The sequence below is a fragment of the Lithobates pipiens genome, unplaced genomic scaffold (genome assembly GCF_037356315.1).
Source record: "Lithobates pipiens isolate NorthernLeopardFrog02 unplaced genomic scaffold, aLitPip1_a1.2 Scaffold_16, whole genome shotgun sequence".
In the NCBI taxonomy this organism is placed as follows: Eukaryota; Metazoa; Chordata; class Amphibia; order Anura; family Ranidae; genus Lithobates; species Lithobates pipiens.
The window spans coordinates 198,882,757-198,907,234 of record NW_027507748.1 but is presented as its reverse complement, the minus strand read 5'-3'; the positions used below and the strand labels follow the sequence as shown (position 1 = coordinate 198,907,234).

The 24,478-nt window shown below is 43.0% G+C and overlaps 1 protein-coding gene across 4 annotated transcripts in view; it reads left to right on the top strand.

The window, feature by feature from the left end:
* The first annotated feature begins 1,768 nt into the window (after positions 1–1,768).
* The window catches only part of MED14 (mediator complex subunit 14), a 94,100-nt gene continuing 71,390 nt past the window's right edge, over positions 1,769–24,478 (top strand). For 2 of the 4 annotated variants that reach the window (XM_077480881.1, XM_077480879.1), the window contains exons 1-8: positions 1,769–2,131; positions 11,509–11,535; positions 13,622–13,727; positions 14,763–14,936; positions 16,663–16,792; positions 18,421–18,549; positions 21,017–21,124; positions 23,976–24,108. In XM_077480881.1, coding sequence (XP_077337007.1) covers positions 1,947–2,131; positions 11,509–11,535; positions 13,622–13,727; positions 14,763–14,936; positions 16,663–16,792; positions 18,421–18,549; positions 21,017–21,124; positions 23,976–24,108 — 992 coding nt within the window. In that variant the 5' untranslated portion in view covers positions 1,769–1,946. The remainder of the gene's footprint in view (positions 2,132–11,508; positions 11,536–13,621; positions 13,728–14,762; positions 14,937–16,662; positions 16,793–18,420; positions 18,550–21,016; positions 21,125–23,975; positions 24,109–24,478) is intronic. The other 2 variants (XM_077480882.1, XM_077480880.1) reach the window with 1 other exon arrangement.

The window sequence follows — 24,478 nt, the reverse complement described above, 5'->3', positions numbered from 1 at the left end:
CCATCGGACTGTTTCCGTCGGAATATTCGACGGACAAAGTTTTAGAGCTGGGCTTAAAACTTTCCGACAACATGATCCGATTGGACTTTGTCCAATTGTGTGTGGAGAATTCCAATCGGACAAAGTGCCACGCATGCTCAGATCAAATTCCTAGACCAAAGCTATTGGATACTAGCCTGAATGTAGTTCTGTCGTAACGAAATAACGTCATCACGTTACGTACGATTGGATTTTCCGACAACTTTGTCCGACCGTGTGTATGCAACACAAGTTTCGGACAAAATCTGACGGATTTTGTTGTCGGAATGTCCGACCGTGTGTACAAGGGCTTACAGTTTTTCTGTTTTGTGATAGTCTTTTAACATTTATCTTTTCTTCAGGATTTCCTGCCTGGCATTGTGTTATTTACCATGGGCATGCTGCCATGAAGGCACCAGGGAAATTAAAAATTACTTACCTTTCTGTAATTTTCCTTTCCTGTTGCCTATCCAGGGCAGCATATTCCCCTCCCTTGTTCTGATCATTGTGGCAGGTTTGACTCTAGTTATGAATGGGGCGGGGGGCTCGCTTTCTTTGATAGTTATAATGGTCCTGTGGGTTGGCCAGGGCGGAAAAAACATGCATATGCGTATGCTACCATGGATAGGCAACAGGAGAGGAAAATTACAGAAAGATTTAATTTCTGTTCCCATCCATTTCTATGCATTGTAGTGGAGCTGAGATGTGCTGATATCAAGCAAGGTGTGAAGAAATGCAGCATGTCTGCTTGTTGGAAGGTCTCTTGCACATGGGGAAGCGCAGCGGTGTAGTGGTTAGCACTTTCATCTAACAGCATATAGGGGTGCTGGTTCAAATCCCCACCATGACAACATCTTCCTGGAGTTTGCATGTTCTCCCTGTGCCTGCATGGGTTTCCTCCGGTTACTCTGGTTTCCTCCCACCCCCCAAAGACATGCAGGTAGCTTAATCTGATCCTTTCTAAATTGGCTCTAATATAGGTATCAATGTGTGTTAGGGACCTTAGATTGTAAGCTCCTTGACTGTAGGGGCTAATGTAAATGCTGTGTAAATTGATGGCGCTATATAAGTACATAAAATAAATGGACCCCTTGAGTGTGTTAAGCATAATTACTGGTGGAATTCCTCCACCTGGGCAGCTGAAGTGTGGCATACAGCCTCTTGGCATGAAGGGCTGTATTCACATATCTGGTGGTCCTGTGATGCATATGCAAAAATAAAATAGTCCAACCTAAAGGCAGTGTTATGGTGCACCAATTGCTTTCTATGTTCCCTGGCATGGAGTGTGCATACATAGTGTGCCAAGGAACCCCCTAACCACCCTGTGTGGCACAGAGTCCCCTGATATTTCACCAAAGCCCCCTAATTGGGCGCCTAACAAAAATTGTAATAGAAAAATGATAATACAATTGTATAAAATAAAACTGACACCATCAGTGTACATACACACACATGTTTGGGCTTTGGGGTGCACACCTATGCCTCTGTGCTATAAACTTGATGTAAAAAGCTGGAGATGAAGGAACGCTCACTATGCAGATTGTAATGACTGTGCTGCTACCCTGTCACACGCTCACACACAGGAGCGCCCAGACTGTGCTGAGACTGTGTGACTCCCAGCAGCTGCTGACGGCTCTCCTATGCCAGCCTACTGCCCGAAGCAGCCAATGGCAAGCTAAACTAGCCGCTTCGCGCATGCACAGTGCTAACTCGGCGCCTCTTCCGGTTTAGTCCCTTCCCCCCGCTGCTGCTGGTGCATTCCCTTCCGGTGTGAGAAGGAGGAGGCCGCCTGTGGGGCCCGGGGATCGCACGCATTTGCTTTCTCTTCTGGTAGAATTTACGTTGTGAGGGGGAAAAAAGGGGAACCCATGCCTTCTCCTGAGGAGCCGTATTGTCTATGAGTCTTAGAGTGTGAGTCTCCGGGCAGAATGCCTCCTGTACAGCTAGAGAGCAATCAGCTGGTGGTGACTGGGGGTCCCACCACTGCCCCTCAGCCTCCTCCCCCGGGGGCAGTAGTCGCCTCAGCCTCGGCCAGCCATGGCTACCGCCTCAGTACACTCATCGACTACCTACTACAGAGGACCTACCAGGAGATCAACGTGCTGGCTGACCTGTAAGTGACTTGTAGTGCTGTCTGTGTATTGGTGATGCTTCATTAACACCCAGTCTGTCCTTCCCCACACTGCATCTCCAGGTGCACGGAAACTAATCTTCTGGAAATGCTTGCTGCCTGGCTGTCATGACAATGCATTGGCTCAGTACTTCTGAGTCACTGGTCCAGGACAAGAACAGACATCAGCTATTTGTTAAAGTGTATGTATGGCCAGCACTGATACTGGTTTGGGTAAGGAATGGGTCAGGTTTTTCGTTGCTGTCTGTGTGATTTCACTTTCCGTCTAGAAGACATGGCAGGATGAAAGAGGACATCTATAAGGCTTCATACACACGAGCGTACTTCGTGTAAAACTTCACCCAAAAGGGCAAGTTTGCTTGTTTTCCATTACCACCCCCTCCCCCCTTTTCTCTTTAATATTTGGCACTTAGTTTTTTGTTTGGGGAAGTGGGTACCTGGTTTTGCAGGTACCTGTTCCCCCTTCCACTCGGATTGCCTAGGTCAGTGATGGCGTACCTTGGCACCCCAGATGGTTGGGAACTACATCTCTCTTGATGCTCAACTACACTGCAGATTGCATGAGTATAATGGGAAATGTAGTTCCAAAAGATCTGGGGTGCCAGGGTATGCCATCACTGGCCTAAGTGATTCAAGCAAAAGTTCACACCCCCTCCTTTGCCCGCAGCCTTTTGGGTAAGGATAAGCTTAGGCATGTTCGCAAACAGCACATGCAGAGCCGGCTAGTAAGTCGGCACCGATGCGCGGCTGCAGAGATCGGGAAATGTCACGCTGCCTGTGATTAGCGCAGTGCCGACTTCCTGGCAGGCTCTGCACGTGCTGTTTGCGAACACGCCTGAACTCATCCTTCTGGGACATATCACAAGGTGCCAGAAGACTGCGGGACCATTCACAATGTGCAGCAAGAAGCCGGCAGTGAAGCCACAAAGCTTCACAGCTGTTTTTCCTTAATTAAGATGCTGGGGACCTGAAGCCCAGTGTAGAACCGGGTCAGGTCAGAGCCGGACCCCTGGACAAGTAAGTGTCCTTGTATATAAGATCGGCAGCTACAGTATTTGTAGCTGCTGACTTTGAATTTTTTGAGGGAGACTGAAGCGCCTCTTTTAAAGTGGAACTAAAGGGATCAATACTTACCTTCCCTCCAACAGTCTCCATCCCTCGCCAGCATCATCTTCTGTGTGCTGGTCTTCAGCCATCTAAATTGGCTGATATGGGTTGATTTCACCCCTATGTGCAGTCATCCCAGCACATGGAGATTGGGCCAGTACTGTAAGCGGAGCTGTAGACAGATGAGAACAAGCAGGTAGGTGTATTTTATTGCAGAAGAGACATTGCATGTCTTTTCTGCAATAAAGAGCCTGTCTGCTCGCAGTCAGTGACAGTGGGACTTGAATATTCAAGTGAAGGTCTGTTTTTGCCCGCACGGGGTGCACAGGTGTTCCATGCATCTATGCCCGCACGGGGTGCACAGGTGTTCCATGCATCTATGCCCGCACGGGGGGTGCACAGGTGTTCCATGCATCTATGCCCGCAGGGGGGGTGCACAGGTATTCCATGCATCTATGCCCGCAGGGGGGGTGCACAGGTGTTCCATGCATCTATGCCCGCAGGGGGGGTGCACAGGTGTTCCATGCATCTATGCCCGCAGGGGGGGTGCACAGGTGTTCCATGCATATATGCCCGCAGGGGGGGGTGCACAGGTGTTCCATGCATCTATGCCCGCAGGGGGGGGTGCACAGGTTTTCCATGCATCTATGCCCGCAGGGGGGGGTGCACAGGTGTTCCATGCATCTATGCCCGCAGGGGGGGGTGCACAGGTGTTCCATGCATCTATGCCCGCAGGGGGGGGTGCACAGGTGTTCCATGCATCTATGCCCGCAGGGGGGGGGTGCACAGGGGTTCCATGCATCTATGCCCGCACGGGGGGTGCACAGGTGTTCCATGCATCTATGCCCGCACGAGTGTACCATGCATCCTCATGTGACCAGTCCCATTCATGTCTGCTGAGACTTTGGGGGAGATTTAATAAAACTGGAGCACACAGAATCAGGTGTAGCTTTGCATGGTTACCAATCAGCTTCTAAATTCAATTTATACAGTTAAGCTTTGACAATAAAACCTAGAAGCTGATTGGTTACTATTTACAACTGAATCCGATTCTGTGTGCACCAGTTTTAGTAAATCTCCCCCTCAGCATGGTTGTCACATTGGGAAAGAACAGCAGCTGTGTCCCACTGGACATGACTGGGGCTGCCTGCATGCAGATGCACAGAACACCTTTTCATCCTTTGCACAGATGTACATGTAATGTGGAGCTCAACCCAAAAGGCAAAACAGATGCACCCCCACCCTAGTGCCTTAATAGTAAACGTCAGCAGCTACAGTATTTGTAGCTGTTGACTTGGAATTTTGTTTATTTTTTGGGGGGGGGGGCGGGGCGGCAGCAGCAAGTGGAACTTCTCTTTAAAGCGGAGTTCCACCTAAAAGTGGAACTTATGCTTTATGGACTCCTGACTCCCTGACGTGCCACATTTGGCATGTCATTTTTTATTTTTTTGCAAAGTGGGTACTTTTTAGAAAAGGGGTACTTAATTTTCACAGGTACTACCACCTTCCACCTCCGCTCATGGCGCCAAGCAGAAGTTCTCTCCCCCCCCCGCAATCATCTGGGACACATCCCAGGTCCCAGAAGATTGCCCGGCCATTCAGAACGTGCAGTGCACACCCCGCTGTGAAGCCACAAGTTGTCACAGCCGGGTGCCCGCACTTGCAATGCCGTCACCATGGAGATGTGAAAGAAGTGAGGCTTCAGGTGGCCGCATCATGAGACAGGTGAGTGACTGTTTTCTAAAAGTCAGCAGCTACAATTTTTGTACCTGCTGACTTTGAATAAACATAGAAATGGGAACATCACTTTAAGTACACCTGTGTGAATGAGGCCTTAATGGGGGAACATCATTTTTAGCATGCCCAGGGTGTCCACAGATTTTGTGTGGTAATCCAGCTTAACACCCAGTTTTGCACGCCCATCTCTTCTGAATGAATCAAGAGCTGGTTATGTGTTCTGGATTCTTGCAGTCGGTCCCCTGATGACATGCATGTTTCATGGTGTGTCATCAGGGGGGATAGATGCAAGAACCAGGAACAGGAAGCTGGGCCCCCGATGACGCAGTGCATGAGCATATACTATGGATTGTCCCTGAGCCTCCTGGGATGCATTATGTAAGTATCCAAGGAAGCTGAGTGCAAATAGGGGGGCGGCATCATTCTTGCCTCTAGGCAAGAAATCTGGAAGTGTCGGGCAGCAGGAGAGTTGGGTGGAAAGGTTTTAACTGGAGGAAAGCTCAGAACTAATCTTAGAAAGTCTTATTTTACTAAAAGGGTAGTTGATGCTTGGAATAAATTCCTAGCCGAGGTAGAGAGTCAGTCAACAGTAAGTGGTTCCAAACATGCTTGGGACAAATATGGGGAAAAAAAGAAAAAACCCTCCCCAAAAAACAAGAAATCTCCAAAAGTGTGTGTGTTCTATAAACCATGGGCAGACTCGATTGACCACTCAGTCTTCTTTTTTCTGCTGTCCCATTTCTATGTTTCTATAAAGGGTGAAAGTCAATTTTTAAAGTAAAAGAAAATTATCTCTCAGGCAGTGGGCACCAGAACAAGTGTACCTACCTTCTTTGTACTGATTATCATTTTGCCTGAGAAAGAAAGTCTGGGGAAATGCTTTTTCAGAGGGCAGCTTCTCTGAGTTTGGGAGATTTTCTCTAACTTCTTGTTGTGTTGCTGGGACAGGAAGTGACGGGAAATGTTCCCAGTGTTACAGACAGCAAAAAAAGATCCCTTCCCTACTCTGTCCAACACGGAAAAAGTTTTGGCTATACAAATACTTTAAATGAGATCTGTCTTGAATTATGTAAGCCTTGCTTACCTCTCCTGAAATTCTGGCTGCCTGGTTTATCAGGAGACCAGCAATGACAGCCACCATATTTGTCTTTTCTATTTCTCTTTTGACAGGTCTGCTTTCCAAGTCACAGAAATGTTTCCCATGCTAGGATTGATGCTTTTGCCACAGCTAGACCCAGATAGTGTGTATGAAGAATAGTTATACTCGGTAAATTTTTAGTTCCCGTTTGGTTTGTTTAGAGAAGATTTTCATGTCTCAAAGACTATAAAGGAATTATTAATGTGGATGTTTTAGACATGGCTATTGCTCAGGAGAGTTTGTGCAAACCATACCTTTTTGAAAGACTTAAAATATGTTGGCAGTTGTTTTGAAAGCTTTAATGTTTATTGTTGCTGGTAATGTTAGAATTTAGCCTCAGCTAGTCAGTATAGTTGGTGGATTTGCTGCAGTGCTTCTTTGAGATGTGGCATCTGGCTGTCTGTATTGATGTTGTCATGGACCAGTGTAGCCTTTTTAGGTTTATTGTATGTAATGTTAATGTGTGTTTGGCTTCATATGCAGGTTTTGTTGTACTGCATTCATTGATGTTGTGTCCTATGTTTTTGTGTGTGACATGTATCTGCTTGAAATAAATTATTAATTTCACCCTTCTGTGTCTGTACTGCCAATCCTGTCAATGAGTTGTAAACTTTCTTAACCACCTCAATACCAGCATGTTGCACCCCCTTCCTTTCCAGGCCATTTTTAATTTTTCAGTGATAGTTTGACAATTATTCAGTCGTGCAGCGCTGTATCTAAATACATTTTATATCATTTGTATATCATTTGTATATCATTTAATGATAATTTAATGATAATTTAATGATAATGATATTTGTATATCATTTGTATCAGATGTGGCTTTCTTTTGATGGCATGTAATCGCCACTGTTTGTTTTTTTTTTTTGTTTTTTTTTAATGTTTTTTTTTTTGTCTTTTTCACTATATAAACAAAAGAAAATATGTTTAGGGAAAAAAAAAAAATTTTACTCGTCATTAGAAAACATACCAAATATAAAATTCCTAGGACATGACAGACACCCCCAAAATTACCCTTTTTGGACACTCCACCGTCTAATCTAATTTTTTTGCTACCTTTTTATTGATCTGAAGAAACATACTGGTGTTGAGTTTATTAAGTTGCATTTATCCCTTAGGCTCTGTATGCACTTGTGCGACTTGTAGTGTGACCTTGGACACATAGTCGCATGATGATTGTTCCTACTAGTTTGAAGTTTTTGACTTGCTGATATGCTTGTGTTAGCACTTTCACCTGTACAAGACTATTTGGCCTGTACCTTATGTGCATTGTACTATTTCTTCTCTTGTCCTTTTGATATCAATAAAAGAGATTGGATTTTTTTTTTTAAAGTCGCATCCCATTGATTTCAATGGAACCCGTTAAAGTCTATGCAACTTTGAAAAGGTTCCTGCACTACATTTAAGCGACTTTGAAACTGCTTGAGTGCCAGAGAGTGTAAAAGTTGCAACAAAGTCACGTGACTTTGGAGTTGCACAAGTGTGAATGAAGCCTTGTAAATCTCTGGTTGAAGCTAAATAGAAGTCTTCCATTAATGTAGAAAAGTTCCCTCAAAGATGATTTTGCCCTCAAAATAATCCCACACCCAAGCATCCCATCTGAGTCGGTATTGTAGGCAATGTGCACTGCTGTATATTTAGCAAGGGAGTTGTTGGGCTATGTTCACACTATTCTAGCATGGAACTTGCAGAACTTCTGATCCGACTTTGCCCTGCAACTTCATGTCCGACTTCCATGAACTGGGTCCGGCTTTGAGGCTGGCATGGCTCTTGAGGGGGAACCCCACACCAAAAAAATGGGTGTGTGGTCCCCCAAGACCACACCAGGCCAAAGTGTCTGGAATGGATTTAAAGGGGAATCCCCACGCTAAAAAAAACTGGCAGGATCTATACCAGACCCTTATCCAAGCATGCAGCCTGGCAGGTTAGTAAGGGGTGGGGGGGTGAGCGAGCGCCCCCCCCCCCCCGACCATACCAGGCCACATGCCCTCAACGTGGGGGGCTGGGGCAGAGGGGCTCTGGGCTTCCCACCCCAAATCATCTCGTCCCTATGTTGACGAGTACAAGTGCCTCTTCCCAATAACTGTGGGTGGTGATTGTGGAGGCCTGTGGGCAAGGGGATCTCGCCAGATCCTGACCCCCCCATGTGAATAATTATGGGGTATATTTTACCCTTACCCATTCACCTCCAAAAAATCTAGTGTTCCAAAAAAAAAAAACAGACAATTTTTGAAAAGTCCTTTATTAAAAATTAAGACTGTCCTCCGTCGTAGCTCTGTGTCATCTTCTCCCGGTTCTTCTACTTCCAACCATGACTTCTTCCTCTGCATACCCAGTCTTCCTCTGGCGCTGCCTCCTGCTGTTATGTCAGGTCAGGTTTCTGCAATTTTCTTATATAGCCATCCGGGGCTTCCCTTGTGACCATCAGTTAAGATGACAGTTTGACTTGGATGCAACTTGCATTCAAATCAATGGGCTGAAATCGTGCCCAAGATGGACCAAAGTAGCGCAGGAAACATTTTCAAAGTTGGACCAGTTAAGATGGCTCTCATAGGGAGCCATTCATTTTGACATGTCATGCGAATTGCGCTCTGGAAGTCGGAGCGTATGTTAGACTGGTGTGAACCAGCAATAAGTTTAAAATCGAAGCAGATCCAGAATCGGTTTCAGTTATTGATTTATTAAAAAAGATGAAATGTATGATTAGACTACGTGGAGCTAGTAATCCAATCGCCTTCATAGCAGCACTCAGGCTGGCAGACATAGAGGTATCACAAGGAGCTAATCAGATGTTCTGCCAGGAGAAGGGGGCAGTGTGAGCTGAATGTGAAATATTGCTTCTTTGCTGTCCAGTCACAGGCTGGGGACAGGGAGGTGACCAAGCTTTGTTTAACTGCAGCAAAGAAAAATCAGGTCACCAGGTTGGCTGTGCACTATGGCACAGCTGTGTAAGGCTGTCATACACTGTCACCTGGACCCTGCTGGGACATTGTGTTCTAATGGCAGCACCCACAGCTGTTGGAAACTACAGGTCCGCAGCCGGTGATCACTAAAAAAAAATTCTAACACGTCCTTTCAACAGAAGTTGATCAAACAGTGGACAGAGGAACGCCCATGTCTGATCCATTAATACTCACCTTTCCAGTGTTCTTCCACTGATCTTTCTGCTGCCTCAGCTTGTGAAAATAGTCTGTGCTTATCAGTATAGGGGAACATGTCTTTCACACATATGACAGTGCTCTGTTCTTGAAGCTAGTCGCTAGGGCCAAGTACTGTCACGTAATGAGGAGAGTGACTTCACCATTATCTTTAGCATCTATCATCGCCTGACACCAAGGCATTTTAGTGCTGACTGCTATGGCGGAAGGAGCTAGTTAATCCTGCCAGACCACCTTCTTCCTTGGAAACAGATCATACTTGTGTGGTCAGCTGCCTTTCAGAAGTACAGGATGCCGTGCCAACACACAGCATGAATTTATCTTCCGTAGGCTGTTTACTGGCCACACACCTTTTTTATATTTGACATTATGCATATTCTGAAATTGATGCTTTAAATCGGGGGTCAGCAACCTCTAGATCATAGACAGTTGACTGTTAGATCGTGGTCTGGGTTTTGCGGACCTACCATTCCAAAGCATCAAACAGATTTTAATGTACAGGGACTACTTGTAAAGTTTGAGCTGTAAAAGGGAGCAAGAGCCACATAAGCCAATGCCTCCTCTGTAGTGCTGGTTCTTGTCCCATGTGGAGTGATACCAACTGCATTCCATCTCTTGTGCCAGCAGCAGGAAAGAAAAAAATCTTCAGGTCAGTGTGAAGCAATACACTGGGCTTGATAGTATAGGGCTGCTTTTACACTGATGTGCTGCAATTTACCCACACTGTGGGTGCAGTGCAGTGTACCTGCGGGTGTTCTGTGCTTAGCCATAGATTTCTATTTATATCCTGCTGTTTTACCACCCCCAACTTTACACGTGAACGAGCCCTGAGGTGCCGCTGCTGAATGCAACTAAGGGCTCATTCAAGTGCTGCTCCTCTGTAAAGCGATCCAAGTGTGTGTTGTTGGGTGGTGAGGAGGCGATATGTTGCCTTCTCACCACCTGATTTAAACCCATGATTGCAATGCAGACGTTTGCGGCACGGTAGTACTGCAATTAGAGGTTTAAATGAGGTGCGAGGAAGCGACACTGTGCCCGGAGATCTTTGACTTCTCCCCTGTTGTTCTGGTAGATCTCCATCTATTAAAGGCTGCTTCAAATGATGTATATCCAAACTGGTGTTCTGGTTTCTGCATAGATCTGCTTATATTTGTTTGGCATTGACTTTGACACGGTTCTGGCTTACTGCTCCAGCTGGACGAAGCTGTACAATGACTGTGTTATTCTGCTTGGCAATCCAAAGACCTTTTATCAAGTACAGGGGAAAGCAAAAAGTTACAGCAGGCCAAATCAAAATCTTTGAATATTTCACGAAAGATTGCGATATCAAGAGTTTGTGGCATTGCATAGTTTTTCAAGTACATGTCTTGTGTTTTGGACTGGTCTTTAACTCTTCATTGGATGTGCTTGATTAGCTGTAAATTTTCACAGGCATGTTCTGGTGCTTAGTATTGTGCCACATTGGAATTGGAAACCAGTTAAAAATGTTTTTCAATCTTAAAGAACAACAAAAGGCAATTTTTTTTTTTCCATTTTGAATAGAGAAAGTGAGGGTTATAACCACTGTCATGGGGTTTTATTTTTTTGTCCCTTTGGGAGATTTACCTTCACGTCTTGTTCTATACCCAGAACAGTAAGTGAAGGGCAAGCCCTCCAAAGAGAGGGGAATTGCTGGTTGTCACCAGAATTGGTGTCCCCTTTGGATGAGTTCCCCTTTATTACCGTTCTTAAGACAAATCAAAATTTGACTTTTTCACTTTTGGTGATATTAGTAAAATGCCATCTGGAGCACAGACGGCAGTAAAGACAGGACTGATGTTCTAATACTTCTTCACTCTATCCAAACTAAAAGAAAAACCTACTAGACACCAGCATCCTAACAGCTAATGACATCGTTGGTTGATTAGGAGGATGTTGGGGTCACATTAGCTGAGCGAGGGAGAAGAGAAACAATGGAATACTAGTCAGTACCAGTGTGCAAAGGAAGGAAGATTACAGTAGGGTGTCCTAAATGTTTTGGATGTTGCTTTGTTATTAAACACTATTTGTTTTTTAAATTGTAGAAGAGGATGACTTGAAATTGTGAATAGTTTTAAAGGGAATTTTGACTAAAGAAAAGTTGAGAAACACCGATGTATAGAACCTTCACATGCAGTGACATTGATATTTTGTTGAATGTATTTTTCTCTTGAACAACTGTTTCTATTTTGTTTCCTTAGGCTTCCAAGAAAGACAGACATGGAAAGGTGAGACTTGATACAAAAGTAACCTTTTTTTCTCTGAAGCATCATGCAAGTTTTTACTATATATTTCCAAAACTTTACTTATTTGTGCACCATAATCAAGTCCCACACACTCTTTGCTAGCATCAATTAAAGAGGAAGTAAACCCTGATGAGTTTACTTTCTCTTTCATTCCCTGTAAAGGCAAAGCATAATGGACTACTATGCATCGCATAGCAGTCCATTATGTGTCACTTACCTGACACAGGAGCCAGCGAAGTCACCGCTGTCCCCTGTAGTTCCGAGCGTCCATCTTCTTGGTGGGTCTCGCTGCTCCGGCGCTGTGATTGGCCGGAGCAGCGATGACGTCACTCCCGCGCATGCGCACGGGAGCCGAGACTCGCGGCATTGCCGTCATCGACGATGCCCCGCTCAGTGCGCCTGCGCGCCGCTGTCTACGGCGCATGCGCCGTAGATAGCGGTGCCTGTCTTCGGGCAAATATCTCCTAAACCGTATAGGCTTACCTGTAGGTCAAAGTGGTTTGTAAGGGTTTACAACCACTTTAAAGAAATATTAAGACCAGAAACAATTGTAATATATTACAGTTTACTAATCCTTAAATGAGTGACTGCATTGTTGTGGTTTTTTTTTTTGTTTTTTTTGTTTTTAAGGTTTTCCTATATTTTCAACAGTGATACAACCAGTAACACACTCCTTGTCTTAGACCCCATACACACTATTAGATTTTCTGCAGATTTTTCATAAAGATAAAACCATTCTGCCTTTACAACTCCTTTTAGGTTTGACCTCGTATTATATGGTTTTGGTAAATCTGAAAACCAAAATCTGCAGAAAATCTAATAGTGTGTATGGAGTCTTAAGCAAGCTGCTTGATTCCCCCATCAACACAATCAGGGTTAATGGGGGAATCCCTCCCAGTGCCAGCAGTGATCGCACAAGTAAAACCAGACAGGCTGGTTGTACTGAAGTCAATCGATAGAATGTCTTCAGCACAAACAGCCTGGACATAGATCAAAATTTGGCTGGTTTAGCAGGAACTTGGTGGAACTTGGATCTGTCTATGGCTGGCCTTAGCGTGGCTGCACTCTGTGGAGGAGCAATTGGACACTTTTTGGCTAGCTAGTAGCCACATTCACTCTGTGGAGAGGGTAACGTTGGATGCGTTAACAGCAGGGACGGCCCATCCATTAAAGCGGCACTGGCATCTCCCCCTCTCTCCAGCCACCCCCTAAATGCATAGCATGAATATCGGTGGCTGCTGCTGCCACTCCCAATTCAGACGTCTGGCCCCTTTTCGAGTGCTGAGCGTCTAAATTTCCAGCAGTCAGTGTGTGTTTGTTTTTTTGAAGGTTTCAAAAAAGTGGACTGGTGGCGCAGAGCATTGCACTCGTAGTCCACCCAGATGTGTGAGAAAAACGAATATTTGCTTTTTTTTAACACTGAACCGCCTCTCCGCCAATCAGCGCGGGTCTAATACCTGATTGGCTGAAGGCGATTGGCAAAACAAAACATAGGAGGGGGAAGCATGGAGGACACAGAAGCCGTTCCACAGCTCGCCACCATCACCTACTACCTGACCCGCCACCAAGATGGGCTAAGTCCCGGGTAGACAGCGGTTGGGGGGGTCACAGTGGCAGCATTTGATGGGCACAAGTGGCTGTAAAGTAGGTAAAGAAAAGCTCAAACTTTTGTTCTAGCTTCTTGTCTTGTTTCTACAGTGGTTAAGAAAATAATCTTTAGGAGGGTTAAAAAAACTCTTATGCTCAAAAAAGCTCAAAGGAGCTTGAAGAAGCTCAATAAAAAGGTGCACAAGAGCACAAAAAAGCACAAGCTTCAAGTTGAAATAAAAGCTCAAATGCCTGTAAAAGCAGATTTTTTTTATTTTTTTTGAGCTGCAGTGTGCATAAGCACTCAGTGATAGTCCCACCAGTGACTAGTTGTCACTGGTTAAACGCTGGTATAAGTCATGGGTTTGGGTTAGGTATCCTTGTTAAATAAATCACCCGATTAAGTAGTCGCTTGTATCTGTCACATGCTTGCATTTATTTAGTCATGGAAAAATACAGTTCTGTTTCCTTTAAATTACAGAAAGATTGAAATAGTGCAATTTGCCAGCCGTACCCGACAACTCTTCGTTAGACTCTTAGCACTGGTGAAATGGGCAAACAATGCGGGTAAAGTGGAGAAGTGCGCGGTAAGTTGTCTGCATTGTTACCACTTAATATTTCTCTCATTCTTCACTTTTCCCCTCAAGTTCTAGTGTAAAATGTAGTTGTCCAAAAAAAATTGTCAAATGATGACTGTAGAAAGATTGTACATTTTGGACAGTGTAAGCTGTAAAACATTGTTTCATAGTTTACAGACTTGTTACTGATATTATGAATCAAATGTTAATACAGCTTGTTGCAGATTGTACCATTCTCCCCGTTTTCATCTTGCACGCACAGAATACATGGTGAGCAGGCTAGTTATAGGCTCTTGCATAGATATCCTGTACAAAAATAGGCACACGCTTAGACAACACTGCTGGGTCCTGGATAGTTTTATGTGGAAATTTGTGTGCAGATTTTGTTTATCTACTATACAGAAACCGTAATGTGCTATGTTAAAATGAAACTATTCCTTAAGTGGATGAAAACCCATTCTCATCCATTCTAAACTACTGCCATAGTGGTTATCTATAAGGATATACATGCCTCCTGCATGTATCTTTACCTGTCAAATGTCTCCCTTCTGTCTGTCATGAGACCCAAAAAACTGCAGAATCTGTGGGTGGGTCTGTTGTCCGGAGCTCAGTGGGTGGAGTCATGTCAGAGTCGCCGCCCACCTCTACACTCATTGTCAACATGTTTTTTCTCTTAAGAAAATGACTTAAGCATGTCCAATCATGCTGAGGTGTGGCGCAGCCAATCCAGGTAGAGCTGGAGAAGAAAGGAGGAGGGGGATCTGTAGTACACAAAATGTCTCTCTTAGGCTCATGCATGAGTTATGTAAATCTCCTGTCACTCACAGCAAGGGAGAGAAACAGACTCCTATTTTCTCTCTGTCCATTTTTATCTCACTGCAAAAAGATAAGAGGACTGCACAGAGCTGGATTAACTCTTCCTGGCAAGACTGGGTATAGATGACATGAAATCCTATACTGTACAAGTTGCAAGCCTTAATAAAAAAATAAAAAAATTGGGTTTACATCCACTTTATGTTTTGTGTAAATGTATTTTTCTTTCAGATGATATCAAGTTTTTTAGACCAGCAAACCATCTTGTTTGTCGATACAGCCGATAGATTGGCATCCTTAGCCAGGGACGCCTTGGTACATGCTCGTTTACCAAGTTTTGCAATTCCTTATGCCATTGATGTGCTAACAACAGGATCATATCCGCGGTTGCCAACATGCATTAGGGTATGCCATACATTTTTTGTTTTTTTGCAGTATAATATACATGAATTGCAGCTTTTTAAAATGTTTATCGTTTCTATGTTCTTGTAATCAAAAATATATTTCCCTCAGCAAACACAAAAACTACTAGTCAACTAAAACAGTGGCAAGGCTTTTAAAGAGGAAGTAAAGCGCTCTTTTATTTATTTTTGTTTTGTTTTTTTGACCTGCAAAAATAAAGGCATAATATGCTAGTCACTGCTGGAGGCCGCATCCATCTTCGTCAGTCTTCCTTCCAGGTCCATGGCCTTGTGACGTCACTCCTGTGCACTGCCGGTCACGGCACATGGCTCTGAAGGAACGACATGGGAGGCTGTTCCTTCAGAGCGCATGCACCGATGATGTCAACGGCTGTATATACAGTAAATATCTTCTAAACAGTGCACGTTTAGGAGATAATTACAGTACCTATAGGTAAGCTTTATAGGTTTACAGTTGTGCTCAAAAGTTTACATACCCCGGCAGAATTTGATTTTTTGGCCATTTTCCATAGAGTATGAATAACACAAAAACTTTTCTCTAACTCATGGTTAGTGTTTGGCTGAAGCCATTTATTATCAACTGTGCTTATTCTTTTTAAATCATAATGGCAACAGAAACTACCCAAATGACCCTGATCAAAAGTTTACATACCCCAGTTCTTAATACTGTGTATTGCCCCCTTTAACATCAATGACAGATTGAAGTCATTTGTGGTATTTGTGGATGAGACTTTCAGATGGTAAAGCTGCCCATTCCTCTTGGCAAAAAGCCTCCAGTTCCTGTAAAATTCTTGGGCTGTCTTGCATGAACTGCACATTTGAGATCTCCCCAGAGTGACTCAATGATATTGAGGTCAGGAGACTGAAATGGCCACTCCAGAACCTTCACTTTATTCTGCTGTAACCAATGACAGGTCGACTTGGCCATGTGTTTTGGATCATTGTCATGTTGGAATGTCTTGCCATCAATTTTGACCAAAATTCCTGTGCCTTTGTAGCTTACACATCCCCAAAAGATCAGCGATCCACCTCTGTGTTTAACAGTAGGAATGGTGTACCTTTCATCATAGGCCTTGTTAACTCCTCTCCAAATGTAACGTTTATGGTTGTGACCAAAAAGCAAAATTTTGGTCTCATCACTCCAAATGACTTTGTGCCACAAGGTTTGAGGCTTGTCTCTGTGCTGTAGTAATTTCTGGCGACACGACCATGTAGCCCATCTTTGTTCAAGTGCCTCCTTATTGTCCATCTTGAAACAGCCACACCACATGTTTGCAGAGAGTGCTGTATTTCACCTGTAATTATTTGTGTGTTTTTATTTGCATCTTGAACAATTTTCCTGGCAGTTGTGGCTGAAATTTTAGTTGTTCTACCCGACCGCGGTTTGGTTTCAACAGAACCCCTAATTTTCCACTTCTTGATTAGTTTGAACACTGCTTGGGGATTTTCTGATTTAAAAAGAGTAAACACAGTTGATTGATAAATGGCTTCAGCCAAGCACTAACCATGAGTGAAATATTTTTTGTTATCATTCATATTCTCTGAAAAATGAAAAAAGAAATCATAAATTCTGCCAGGTTATGTAAACTTGAGAGCACAACTGTACCTATAGGTACAAACAATACATTGAAGTTTACTTCCTCTTTAATGTGTTTTTTATTTTATTTTTTTCTTGTATTTTCCACATTTCTCATTGATTTACTTTACAGGATAAAATAATTCCACCAGATCCTATTACTAAAAGTGAGAAACAATCAACTCTACATCAGCTGAACCAGATCCTCAGGCATCGACTGGTTACCACAGATCTCCCACCCCAGCTAGCAAACCTTACAGTTGGTAAGACTGTGTTTTTTTTTTTTTTTTTTTTTTTTTTCTAGCAGTGTTGTACTGTGTTAGCCATTGATGGTAGAGGAAAAGTGAAAATATGGGTGATGCTTTAATGTGCAAGCTTTCAAGAATACTTTCTTTAAAACAGGTGTCAACACACGGTACCATGCCTGACTATGAGAACTGAGTTTTTTTTTACAATAAGTAAACGCCTACAATAAGTATTCTCTTGGCAAGCAAAATGTGTTGGCTACATTTTTATCAAATTTTTTTTTTTCTTCCTAATAGCTCTGTAGCTTTAGGAAAATTCTGCAAACATGGTCTGTTTGAAGGGCTATAAGGGCTGAAGTTGGATATGAATGTGATAGAATATAGAATAATATTTGTTGCATATTTTCTTTTAATAATAAACACATTTTATTTAAATTAGTTTCTGGGCAAATGTTTTTTTTTATTTTTATTTTTTTTAGGTGAGATGTTTTATGCATCATTTTCATTATTGTTTAATGATGTTATGCTGTGTGTGTGATTGGGGTGATTAAACTCAAAAGATAGGTACATTTACAATGAGTCCATAACTGTATTTTAGAGCATGTCAGCCCACTTTTATTCAATAAATGGATCAATTGATATGTACATTAGTTGCCCACGCAGGGGTTTCGTCCACATAACATGCATAAAATGAAGTCCATTTCACTGTCTTGTCCTCTACTTGAACTCTTGGCTTTATAGCCTTTAGTCACAGCTCCCCACTGCATGGCCCACCTCTGGCCTAAGGATTGAGGTTCTCCTGACACCCCGATAGGAGCCAACCTGACTCCTGGAACCGTAACCTGCTGTCTCCTGGCTGGGTCCTTTTACCCCTCAATGAGACCTGTCTCATGGCCTCTGGCTCTGGCTAGGGCCCCCTCACCCCGGATGAGACCTTCTGTCTCCCACACTGGGAGTGGTCTCCAAACTGGAAGCTCTGCGCTATCCTTAGCCCTGAGCTTACAATCAATGCTAGCCCCTACCTCAGTGGCGGAACTCCCAGAGTTGCAGCAATCACACATGTGTCTGGACCCTGGCATTCCATCAATGTGGGGGGCCCCAAGACCCAGCATCTCCCCCTTCACCTCCGGCTGGCAGCTAACTATACAGTGGAGGGGGCAATTGCAAGCTCTGTGATGTCCGCAGGATGTCCCATTCAGAATACCGGCTAGCAGTTCACCTCCCGAGTGTCCGTATATACAGTGGAGAGAGGAGGGGCCTCTGATCTGGGCAGGTATCAGCAAGAGTGTAATAAGCAGAGCGGCGACTCACTTGTGCACTGTATCTGGTGCCTACCCTCCCCTCTCCACTGTATATACTGACACTCGGGAGGCGAACCGCTAGCCGGATGGGACATCCCACGGACATCACAGGGAAACAGTATGTACAAGGGCTGCTGCTTCTTGCATCTAGGCTTCTCCTGTAAGGTAAGCTCGGCACCTGAGCATGCTGTGTGTCTTACTGTAACAATGCCCACCTGTCACGCTGCCCCCCTTTTATTAATCGCTTTGAACATATTTCTAATATTTGTTCTTTTAAATAACGGATATTGGGGGGAAAAAATATTCTTTGAATTTTAACTGATTTTTTTTTTTTCTTAAATGCAGCAAATGGAAGGGTAAAGTTTCGTGTAGAGGGGGAATTTGAAGCAACACTTACTGTAATGGGAGATGATCCTGAAGTTCCTTGGAGGTTACTTAAATTGGAGATTCTTGTAGAGGATAAAGAAACTGGAGGTAACATTTATGCTCTTAAAATTACACCGTCTCTTTTTAAAAGGTTTTAGTTTTATATATAATAAAACGGCCAACTCTTACGTGTGTTTTTATTTTTATTTTTTTTTTCACTTGCCTTAAATTGGAAAACTAGAGAGAGTTGTTTTTAAAGACAAAATATTCATCTTGGATTTCAACCAGTGTGCCTCCTGGAGCTTTAAAACATTTATACATTTTCTGAAAGCTGAGGCCCTGTAGAATAAAAAGTTGGTAGTTGCAGTTTTTTTTATCTTAATCACAAAAGAAGTTGCTCCCCTGACTACTGCAATCTTAAACTCCAGCTTGCAGGTGTCCACTCCTTCAGGCTTCGCTTCTCCCATACACCTTTTAGCAAAGTTCTGGAGCTGCACACCTTCCAAAAGGTAACCCCCCCCCCCCCCCCCCAAACCATGTTATGCTTATTGAAAGTCCATATTGTCATGATCCACCCGGGTCTGGCTGTTAGCATGCGGCTAAAAGCCATTTGCGCCCACCCTTTCTTCAACCCAACGCTTCAATGAGCGTTGGAGGGGCAGATCGGTGACTGACAGTGATTAGAAGTCATGCAATCACTCAGTTCTCAGGCTTCAGAGCTTACACCACCCTCTCCTTATACTCGCCTGATCTTTATCCAGCGATATGCAGCTTCCTATTTGGCTCTGCTTCCTCCTAGTGGTGGGGGTGGGGGGACAGTGTTCTGTTTTCTTTGTCAATGAACACAGAGTGGGGCTTAGGAGAGGGTACGCATGATTGCCCCCATAGCAACCAGTGCTTGCTGAAGAGGGAGGAGCCCAGAGCGCCGGTAGGGTACCTGGGAAGAGGAGGTAAGTATAACAGGTTTGTTATGTTTTTTTTTTTTTTTTTTAATGTATCTTTAGTATCACTTTAAACTCAAATAAGTATAAGTTTGGCTTTAGATTTACTCTATTTTAGGCATGTAAGGTTAGCACTCTTCATGTGTCTGTTCTTTGTCAGCAACTTGTTGCGTTGTCAGATATTGATGCTAGAGAGGTAAATTGACAGTCAGGCAAGCAGACTGTCTCCCTTGACTAACTTATTTGAAGTTACCTGACAGGATGAAAATATCGGAGCTGCATTTTCATACTAATCTTTGAACGTGCGCTCTTTGACACAATACTAAAACAAGCATGTTGCATAGCAGGTGTTAGGACATGTACTATGCTAATGATATATTTGGATCAGTGACCCATTATGGAATGATCAAGATGACCACCTCAGAGCATGTACTTTTGAAAACTAGTCAACAATGGCAGCTCTGATTTTTTTATTTTTATTTTTTCTTATTTGACTTGGCTTAAAGGAAACTTGTTCAGGGACATTAGTGAGGCTGCCGATAATGATTTCTCTTACTATAAAAGTCTAGTTGTAATGCTGATCTAGTGTCTTCCTTTAGAGGCACTGACCCGATGCAACAAATATGCGGATTGGTAATTGTGACTTCTCTACCTTTCTAATCTGCATGCTTGTTTTAGGACAGTGAGTGAAAGTATAAAATTAGGAGAGGCACGACTCATCCCAAGCCCAGGTGGTACACAGACCTTTGACTTCCCTAAAAGTCCCCTGGGATTTACATGTCCAAAACCAGAACTTCTGTTGCCTTCTGGCACTTGGGAGATTAAAAATAACTCAAAGTGAAGGTAACACTAATGTGATTTAAAGAGGTTGTAAAGTCTCCATGTTTTTCACCTTAATGTATTCTATGCATTGAGGTGAAAAACCTTCCGTGCTGCAGCAACCCCCCAGAGCCCCCTTTTTACTTACCTGAACACGATCCTTCTAGCGATAAGAACGAGCCCAGCAGCTCCAGCCACTGTCTCAGGTCCTCATTGGATACATTGCTAGCAGCACGAGCCATTGTCTCCCGCTGCTGTCGATCAAATCCAGTGACCCGGGGGTGAGTCCTGCTGTCTTTTTTAAGAGACACAACAGCAGGACTCGGGAGCGTGCCCGCACAAGTGCCCCATGCTGCTCTCTGTGGGTGGGACTCAATGTGGGGAGGAGCCTTTTTTAAAGGACCAACCTTTAGTATCAATTTAAGATAATTTTTTTTAGACTAGGTCAGGTTTACTTTCAAAAACCAAGAATTCTACTTAGATTTACAACCAGTAGGAACATCTTCGAAAAAAGGAACATAATTGGGAGACAGATGTATTTTTATGCACATTGACTACCTGGATTCTGGATTATTTGCAATTTAGCTGACAGTAAAGTTCAATATATTGTAACAAATTCAGTTATTATAAGAATAGCATATCGTCAAGAACAGTAAGATATCTCCTATACATTTGTTGATGGTAAATAGTTTTATTGTTAATGTGACACCAAAGCATTAAGAAATGTATGACCTGTCGTTAGCATGTGCACCATTGAGTAGTTACACAACTGTACAAATTTAGATTAATTTGTTTTGTATTTTTGTTTTTCAAAGATGGCCGTGCCCTAGTTCACAGCATGCAGATACACTTCATCCACCAGCTGGTTCAGTCCAGACTTTTTGCAGATGAGAAACCACTCCAAGACATGTACACCTGTTTACGTATCCTTTCTGTGTTCACCCGAATACTTCTAAAAATGTTTAAATGTGTTTCTTTTAGGAAGTATACATGTTTACAGCTTGAAATTTTACTTTAATCGATTGCCGTCTGTGCACCGTCAAATGATGGTGGGACGGTGCAGCTCTCGTTCTGGGAGGACGGTGTCACACGCGTTGGTGGGGGGGTGGTATGTGTTGCTGCTCGTGGCTAGCACACTGCGCGACCCCGATCTCTGTAAAGGGCCACAGCTGCCACACTTAAACCATGTGACCGGCTGTGTCCAATCACAGCCTGTCACATGTAAATACAGAAGTGCTGTGAATTGGTTCTCCTCGCCTCACACTGACAGTGTGTAGCAAGGAGTACCGATTAGCGACTTCTCCTCACAGGGGAGACATGGGCAGGTAATTGGGGCACTGATCATCAGTGCCCTAATCACAGGAAACCCCTATCAGTGCCCATAAGTGATGCCTCATCAGTGCCCAATAGTGAAAGAGAACATTTTACACACACACACACACACACACACACACACACACACACACACACACACACACACACACACACACACACACACACACTTTTATTTGCGTAGATACATTGGTCCACCTTGGACTAATGCAAGTATGCTTATTCCATTCCAATTCCTGTGGAAACATAGCATTGCTGTAGCCACCGCTTATGTCCTCACTTTTGCTCCAATGTGAATGGGGAGGAAAAACAATAAAAAGACCAAACTTCCCATCTAAACCAACTCAATACTGGGTACTTTTACCACCTTCCTGCCCAGGCCAATTTTCAGCTTTCAGCGCTGTCACACTTTGAATGACAATTGCACGATCATGCAACACTGTACTCATAGCATATTTTTATAATTTTTTTCTTTTCACACAAATAGAGCTTTCTTTTGGTGTTATTTAATCACCACTGTGTTTTTTTTGTTTTTTTTTTTTATTTCATTTTTGCGAATTAAAAGAAAAACTACATAAAATGTTGAAATGGAAAATGTGTTTTTCTTAGTTTCTGTTATAAAATTCAGTATATGTTAGTCAGTAGGAAAGTTATAGAGTCCATAAAGTATGGTGTATAGGTAGATATTATATAGCTATCTGAAAATGTATCAATCCTGATAAACTGACGGCCTATCTCATTTCTTGATGCCCGAAAATGCCAGGACAGTACAAATACCCCAGTATTAGACGAGTCTTTTTCAACTAGGGTGCCTTGAGGTTTCCACAGGGGTGCCTTGGCAAAATGCTTAAAAATGTATCAAAAATTGTATACAAGCCAGCTAGTGGATCAAGCCTGCCTTTTAGTTAAGGCAGTCCATATTTTCATTATGCACCATTACCATTACGACTTTCTAGACATCGGCATCCTAACAACTAGTGACATCATCAGTTAATAAGAAGGATGTATGTTGCCTCCACAGCATCCTTGTTTGACCCTCCTCTGCCCCTCTCCCTCAGCACTGGTGTCACAGTAGCCAGATGGAAAGAAATTGAGGGAGAAGAGAAACAGCAATACCAGTCAGTACCAGTGTGCAAGTGTATTTGCCTTGGAAGAATAAATCTCCTCTAAAGTTGGGTGTCCTCTGTGTGGATGTTGCTGCATTGAATAAAACTATAAGGATATTTTTTTTTTTACATTTTAGAATGGGGTGCCTCGAGGCTGTCCATAATTTTAAAGGGTGCCTTACCTGAAAAAGGTTGAGTTATATAGTCCATGGTGTTTAGTAGGAGGCATGGCAAGTTGTAATTTTTTTGTCACAATTATTTGATAAATGAAGAAATGTAAAAAATTAAAAATAACTTGTTTATACATTATTATTTTTTAAATAGTTTTACACACTGGTAACGTGCACTACTGCGGTATCCTATAGCTGGATTAGTGGTGATCAGGGTCACTGACTAGTGTCAGTGTATAAAAATAAATACATATTTAACTTTTATTTTTTTATTTTTATTGTTTACAATTTCTTTTTCAAAAACACTGTGACCAGAGCAGTACAGTGTTACCATAGTAACACTGTACTACTCTGGGGAAGTAATCAGGAACTTTTTTTTTTTTTTTACGCTTTGATTGCTTATACCAATGACTTTCATTGGTATAAGCAACCATTTTTACTGAATAAAACTAGTTTATTCAGTGTTTTTTGTTCTTATTAGCTGTGATTGGGTAGCTAATCACACGGTACAGATGGGCTGTGATTGGCCTGTCTGTACCATGTGTTCACTCTGACCAATCACGGCTAGCAACACATTTGTATTAAGGATGATCTCAGGTGTGTTCGCAACCCGCACGTGCAGAGCCTGCCAGTAAGTAGGCACTGCACAGCACTAATTGCAAGCAGTGAGACGTTTTCCCGATCCGCAACTGCAGAGATCGCAAAATGCCTCACTGCCTGTCATTAGTGCTGTGCAGTGCCGACTACCTGGCGTGCTCTGCACATGCGGGTTTACGAACACCTTAATTTGTATACAATGAAAGCAAGCCATCCACTGTTTGCAACTGTAATGTGATCTGCTGTGATTGGTCACAGTAATCGCATGATGATGGCAGCAGGCCGGAGGACACAGCCAGTGACAGATCACATCCCTGTACAACACTGCGGGGGCACATTCTTGGGGGGATGTCATCCTAGAACTACAGTTCTCCTGGGCACACGGGAAGGCGTTAAATAAAGCACTGTATTACGCTCTGTACTAGTTGCTTTGACTGCAATGCAGTTTGGAGTTAATTATATTTACAGGAAAAGTGCTGTCAAATTTTGAACCAGTTTTCCTGTATATTGCTAGTTTTTCTTTTCATTGTTGCCATAGTGCAATTTTCCTCAACTCTGCTGCTGCCCAGACTCCTTCTGCTTATCACTTCAGCTAGAAGTCCTACACTCACAGGCCATGGCTCTGATAAGAGAGCGCTGGGGAGATCTAGTTCAAATTGAACGTTACATTGCGGGAAAATGTCTCATACTCGGCGTTTGGAAGTATGTATTCTTTTTATATTTGTTTATGCAGTAAAATGTATTATGTTCATAAACCATATGAAATGTTTTTTGTTTGTAACTGCCCATTTTTGCAATTCTAGATAATTGAATTCCTAACTGTCTTTTTCCAGAGATTTTGCTTTATGCTTAATGTTTTGATTTCATGTGTTTCTCTGGGTAGCTAATTTTTGAAGTCATGCTAACGCATGAATACAGGCTTTTTACTGTTTTTCTTTTCCAGTACTGCCAGTTGTGCTTTTAAAGTTCATATGTGCCCATACTCTTGACTTTTACATTAAGGTTTTTTTATTTTTATTTGAATTATAAAAATAAACAAGCCATTACTGATCTCTCTAGCCTTTTGTAATGT